Here is a 7,281-nt window from a genome sequence, read left to right as displayed (position 1 = left end):
TTGAGGGAAAATGTACTTGCTATAAGTGATATGTGGTTGTTCTCACCTACCTATGTTAAGATGAATGCACTACATGTCACTCTGGATAACAGTGTCTGCTAAATTACTACAATGTAAATGTAATTACATTTTACATTTAAGTCATTTAGCAGACGCTCTTATCCAGAGCGACTTACAAGTTGGTAATGTAGTGGACGGCCTGATCTGCCCTCAGGTGAACCGACTGTAGATTCATTCCTATCCTTCTGTTAGAGTCTTGAGAGGTAATTACAGAGAAAGAGCTCTCAGTAACGAGACCTGAGGGAGGCTRGCTCATTGGGCCTAGATTAGCCATTAGCACTTTAACCTAGCCATTAGCACTTTTGCTTAGCCATTAGCTAAAGCTTCCTGCTAATGGRCTAATTGTCACTGACACTCTGGGCCTGAGGGAGAGTAGAGGGTTTCTAGTTTCCCACAGTTCACAGTGTAGTGTTATGTTGTATGCTACGTAGCGTATAGTATCACGGTTGTCTCAAGATCTTTATTGAAAATGAGCAGGTTAATGGGAGAGACCTATAGGAAGACAATGGCTGTGTCTGGCTCGTGAAGATTTTGGGTACATATTCTGAATTAATGATGGTACATATTCTTATCTCAGTGTACGTTTGTTGCTGTCCATAGGTGGGTGTGTTGGGGAGGACGGGCTCAGGGAAGAGCACCCTGCTCTCTGCCCTGCTGCGCCTGGCCTCTACAGARGGAGAGATCTCCATTGACGGGGTCTCCTGGAACTCTGTCACACTACAGACCTGGAGAAAAGCCTTCGGAGTGGTGCCACAGGTAAATATTTCCCCTCATGGGGTTACAAACAGTTCCCCTCAAGGACCTGAAAACAGCTCAACTATTGTACCATCAGTCCCTAGGGTTGTTACGGTGACAGTATTACCGCCCATCAGTCCCTAGGGTTGTTATGGTGACAGTATTACTGCCCATCAGTCCCTAGGGTTGTTACGGTGACAGTATTACCGCCCATCAGTCCCTAGGGTTGTTATGGTGACAGTATTACCGCCCATCAGTCCATAGGGTTGTTACGGTGACGGTATTACCACCCATCAGTCCTGAGGGTTGTTACGGTGACAGTATTACTGCCCATCAGTCCCTAGGGTTGTTACAGTGACAGTATTACTGCCCATCAGTCCCTAGGGTTGTTATGGTGACAGTATTACCACCCATCAGTCCATAAGGTTGTTACGGTGACAGTATTACCACCCATCAGTCCTGAGGGTTGTTACGGTGACAGTATTACTGCCCATCAGTCCGCTAGGGTTGTTACGGTCTGCCCAAGTAATTACTGCCATCCAGTCCCTAGGGTTTGTTACGGTGACAGTATTACCGCCCATCAGTCCCTAGGGTTGTTACGGTGACAGTATTACTGCCCATCGGTCCCTAGGGTTGTTACGGTGACAGTATTACCGCCATACCCGAGGTCACGACTCATGACCCGGTCAAATTCCACATGACCGTTGAGACACGGTAACTAGGCCTACTCCAAAACTATGGTCTGTAAACGAATGGCACTGATTTCCGTTAGTAGCCTACCAAACTTGCTAATGGCCCTCAAGTCGCTAATGGCCTGGTACTCAGCGCTCTATTGTCCATTAAACCCTCTTGAGGTTGGAGCAAAAACCGTCAGGAAGGTATCTCTCCAGGAACAGGGTTGGAGAGCCCTGGCATACAGCGTTTGAGCAGGATATCACCTGTTGTGCAGCGAGAGCCAGCTCCTTAAACAGCTGGTTGATGCGTAGAATAAAATAAGTATATAAGCACAGTAATTGCACAACATTTCTAAACTGCATGTAATCACGTGTGAAAACAGAGTTTGGATGGGGATGGCCTCTATTAAAAAGAGGAGGATCCCAGCTTTCTATTGCTTGGCCGAAACAACCGAAACAGCCTCAAGTAGCATGAAAATGAACCAGAGGAAAAGTGTCCTCAAATGCATACGGATTACATGTTTTTTTCCCCCCTGCCCCTTGCAATGTCCGATTGATAGCGGCCCATTCTAAATCGAAACTAATTTCACACATCAGTACTTTCAAGTACTGTTGATAACTCGATATTGGTCAACAAGTACAGTGTGGCTACAAAGAACAACTGTCACACAGCTCACCCTGAAAAACAAAACAACTCACACAGCTCCTCAATTTTCTCTTTTCTTTGACAGAAAATCTTCATCCTGACTGGAACATTCCGTATGAACCTGGATCCGCACGCTTGCCACAGTGACGAGGAACTGTGGCGGGTSGCTGAGGAGGTGAGACACAATGTTAACATTAGTCACACTGGTGTCTGGTCTAACCCTAAACCTAGCTTTATGTCCACATCCCGAATCAATCCTAACTCTAGCCTCAATCACAACCCTAATCCTAGCTTCATGTTCACATCRCGGTTTAACCCTAACCCTACTCGSAACCTTATTTTTGATATAAGGGAGGCTTTGTTAGCATTTACTACCCTTCCCTTAATGCACTTGATTTGTCCATATTAGCACTTATAACTTTATGAATTACAATACTTATTTATTATATATTTATTTAAGGGTCTAGATATATATATATATTGAGGTTTGGATTCTGTGGTGGTCTCTTCTCCCACCAAAAAGGCCTTATATTGGGCTATATTTACACAGCTCCTGAACATGTACAGTAATGAGCTTCATGCATTTGGGCCTACCTGTGGCTATAAAATGCCATCTAGTGGCCCTTTARAAACACTACAGAGCACTCTTTTGATTCTGGCAGGAGTTTGGAGCGTTCTGTGAGACCCCCACCCATACACTCTTAACAGCTTGTAGAAGGGTTTTCTTTTAACTAGCGATTAATACAATTATTTGCTCAAGTCCCTATGTGCCTGTACGCCCTGTCCCCCTTGAGGGTAACAGACCTCAGTCCCTCTTTACCTAACCCTCAAAAACTAAGCCCTTAGCTTCCAAATGTCGCACATCCCAGTTCAACCTTAACCCTAGCTTCATGTCCACATCTCAGTTCAACCCTAACCTAGCTTCATGGTCACATCGCCAGGTTTAACCCTAACCCTAGTCTGCATGTTCATCATCCCAGTTCAACGTAACCTCTAGCTTCATCGTTCAATCTCCAGTTCACTAACTGCGCTAACTTGGCCTGCAGCTTTCATGTATCAGCATCCGCATTTAACGCCTATACCCTAGCTTCATGTCCACACGCACCGAGGCTTTACGCCACCGGCTTATTAAGAGGTAACACCGCAGCTGTATCATGTCCGGACAACTGAAAGCTAGGAGTTAGGAGCGGCGTACGAATCTAGGACCACCGAGGGCAACTGGTCTGAGCTATCACTAGTCCACAATGACCACGCGGTTTTAACCCTTAACGCGTTTAACGTCATTGTTTCAACACTCGAGGGTTATTCTGGAGCATGAAGTACTAACCCCTAGCTTTGTCAGTGTCCACATCGGTCCGGAATTGTGTAACGCCTATTAAAACCTGGCGTAGGCTGTACAGCGGGAGGGGAAGGCGAGGGTGTGCTCATCATCCCTGGTTATAGACCGCTAACCCTAGCTTACATAAGTTCACATCCCCAGTCTCAAGCGCGCGCCTAACACACTAGCTTCATGAGCTTCACATCCCAGTTTAACGACACCTAACGCTCTACTTCAGTTCAATAGTTCACATCGTTGAACACAGTTTATGAGGGACCCTGAGCCTATAAGCTCTAGGCTTCATAGATCCCCATCCGGTCATTTAGAACCGCCTAACCCTGACGCTTCATGTACCAGCAGTCCCGGTGTTAACGGGCCTTAAACCCGGCTAGGCTTCATTGTGTCAGAAAACATGCACCCATGTTCACCTAATAACCCGTAGCTTCATTATGGGTTCACTAGGGCGCTCTGATACCCTGGCGGCATGTGTTGAACCACTGAACGCCATAGCTTCATGTTCACATCCACGAGTTTTAGAATCGGGCGTATACTCGGTAACTGCATCCATGTCGTTATTCACGATGGGCCGCTTGGTATTGGTAACGCACTTAATTCCGAGCGTTGTAATCAGCGATAAAACACCGCGGAACCCTGACGTGAGTCTCGTTCCCTTCGCACGTGCGCGCACCAATGGGCGTACAGGCCCAGTAGTGTCGCAAACACCTCTAACCACAAGCAAATAAACCCTAATCTTGTCACCTAGTTTTAAATCGTCCCATCGTAAACCGTATCCAAAGAACATACCATTGTCGTTACAAACCTGTCTAACACCTCGAACACTAGATCCCTAGTTATCCGCAAGCGGTATCATCAGTCGCGCGTGCTTTCATACACATGAACAACGCCTCCAAACAACCTCCCTAACTGCCTAGAAGTCTTTCACACAGAGTAGTCTCAGATCCGGTTTCAAGTTCCTTATAATCTTCTGTGAGCTTCAGCGGCACACTAGATCGGCGCTTAATACCCTAACTCTATTACACTAGAGGTCCTACGGCCCAACACCTATCCATCTGTAGAGTCTATGCACACTACTATCATGTCCTCCTTCTCTCTTCACCTTTCTCCTCACTCACTCTGTTTGTCTGTGTGTCTGTCTGTACACTGCAGAGAGTGACACTGATCCCTTTCCTACCATACAGTAGTAACCTCATTCCAACATGCTATGCTGATATTAAGGTGTTGCTGTGTACATGTGTGTGGAGCGGGGCACTGACAGAGCCACCATAAACACACCAGAGTGGTGGTTGTATAGCAAGCACAGCCAGGAGACTCACACGAGACTCCTTCTCTTGACTCTGACCATAGCTGATGTCATGTCTGATGTGGAGTTCAGGTTAAGTACTATGTGTTTTGAAAGGTCACCACCTTCATTTTTGAAGGTTTGACAATCTATGATGTCATGTATAGGAGAGCAACATGACATCATAGATCGCCCAATGCACATACCGTATTTGTTTCAACTCCTTTAAATGAAGGTGGTGGACCTTTCCAAACACATAGTATTAACCTGAACTCCACATCAGATGTAAATGACTCCACCCTCCATGTCACCTGATCTGTTCTGCCCTGCGTATGTCCCTTGTAGGTTTTTTTTTTTCAACAGGGGATACAACATAACCACATATGAATCAATGAGTCGGTACATTTCATTGTTTGTTTGATGATTGATTGATTGATTGACTGACTGATTTTTCTCCTATTGTCGTCCAGGTGGGTCTGAAGTCAGTGATAGAGCAGTTCCCAGACAAGCTGGACTTCCAGCTGGAGGACGGGGGTTATGTCCTGAGTAACGGACACAAGCAGCTCATGTGTTTGGCCCGCTCCATCCTCAGCAAGGCCCGCATACTTGCTGCTGACGAACCAGCGCCTACCTCGACCCCATGTAAGAGAAAGAGGGAGGAGGATGAGGAGGAGAGAGAGAGAGTGGGTGTGTTGAGATGTTGTGAGTGTCTCGGCTGCATGTGGTGACAATTCCAGACTTACCGTAACACTCAATTGGCTGTGCTGGGTACGTACAATATGTAACCAACGTACCGACACAGTCTTTACGCTAAATGGGGCTGTAATGAGTGAAATTAGTGGTTGTTGATACGCTGGTCAACTTCAAACCTCTGCTTTCATCTTAACCTCAGCAGGAAGTGCACATAGTTGGGCTGAAGGAGGAGTTTGTAGAATGTGATGTAAAGGGAGAAAGAGAGAGAGAACGTCTTTTTTTATTTTTTTTTATTAACTAGGCAAGTCCACAAAGAACAAATTCTTTATTTACAATGACAGCCTAGGAAACAGTGGGTTAACTGCCTGGTTCAGGCAGAATGACAGATTTTTACCTTTGTCAATTCGGGATTCGATCTAACAACCTTTCGGTTACTGGCCCAACGCTCTAACCACTAGCTACCTGCCGCCCGTTTATATACACTACCCTTCAAAAGTTTGGAGTCACTTAGAAAAATGTCCTTGTTTTTGAAAGTAAAGCAAAAAAGCTATTGTCCATTTAAAAAATAACATATAATTGATCAGAAATACAGTGGTAAACATTGTTAATGACTATTGTAGCTGGAACAACTGAAGATTTTATCATTTTTTCTGTGAAGGGAGTAGTACACAGCGTTGTACAAGATCTTCAGTTTTTGGCAATTTCTGCATTGAATAGCCTTCATTTCTCAGAACAGAATAGACTGATGAGTTTCAGAAGAAGATCTTTGTTTTCTGGCATGTGAGCCTGTAATCGAACCCACAATGCTGAGTGCTGCAGATACTCAACTAGTCTAAAGAAGGCCAGTTTTATTGCTTCTTTAATCAGAACAGTTTTCAGCTGTGCTAACATAAGTTGCAAAAGGTTTTTCTAATGATCATGTTAGCCTTTAAAAATGATCAACTGGATTAGCTAACACAACGCGCTATTGGAACACAGGAGTGATGGTTGCTGATAATGGCCTCTGTACGCCTATGTAGATATTCCATAAAAAATCTGCCGTTTCCAGCTACAATAGTCATTTCACAACATTACAATGTCTACACTGTATTTCTGATCAATTTGATGTTATTTTAATGGACAAAAAATTTGATTTTCTTTCAAAAGCAATGACATTTCTAAGTTACCCCAAACTTTTGAATGGTAGTCTGTCTCTGTCTGTCTGTCTGTCTGTCTGTCTGTCTGTCTGCTGTCGTCTGTCTGCCTGTCCTGCCTGCCTGCCTGCCTGCTCTGCTCCGCTGCCTGCCCGCTGCCTTGCCTGCCTGCGCTGCCTGCTCCTGCCGCTGCCTGCCTGCCGCTGCCTCTGCCTGCCTGCCTGCCTGCTGTGTGCCTTCTGATGTGGCCCTATCGTTAAACTTTTGGTCTCTTTTTTGTCTACTCTCTGGTTTGTGTATGAATTGACAGAAGAACGTTGTCTAATGGTTGTGTAAAAATTGTTTTTTCTGGTTGAACAGAACGTTGCCAGTCCCTGAGGAAGACGCTGAACAGTCTTTCACTCCAACTGTACAGTCATACTGTCCGAACACAGAGTGAACCACTGCTGGGAGTGCCAGTCCTTTTTCCTGGTTAGTGCACACACACAACACCCACACACACACAACCACACACACACACACACCACACACACACACACACACACACACGACCACACCACACACACACACACCACACACACACAACACACACACACCACACACACACACACACACACAACACAATCTATCCCTTTAAGCTGAGGTTTCCCTTCGTTACCCTCCCCATCGCTTCCATTAAAGTGCTTTAGTATTTCCCTGTTGGGAGCTGAGAATAGAAGCAC

At 45.4% G+C, this 7,281-nt stretch overlaps 1 protein-coding gene across 1 annotated transcript in view; it reads left to right on the top strand.

The window, feature by feature from the left end:
- The window catches only part of LOC111962718 (cystic fibrosis transmembrane conductance regulator-like), a 90,840-nt gene that overhangs the window by 72,151 nt on the left and 11,408 nt on the right, over positions 1–7,281 (top strand). The window contains 2 exon segments of the mRNA XM_070439875.1: positions 661–816; positions 2,201–2,290. Of these exon segments, the coding sequence (XP_070295976.1) occupies positions 661–816; positions 2,201–2,290 (246 nt within the window).

This window comes from Salvelinus sp. IW2-2015, linkage group LG4q.1:29 (genome assembly GCF_002910315.2).
Source record: "Salvelinus sp. IW2-2015 linkage group LG4q.1:29, ASM291031v2, whole genome shotgun sequence".
Classification (NCBI taxonomy): Eukaryota; Metazoa; Chordata; class Actinopteri; order Salmoniformes; family Salmonidae; genus Salvelinus; species Salvelinus sp. IW2-2015.
This window is presented reverse-complemented; position numbering and strand designations above follow the sequence as displayed.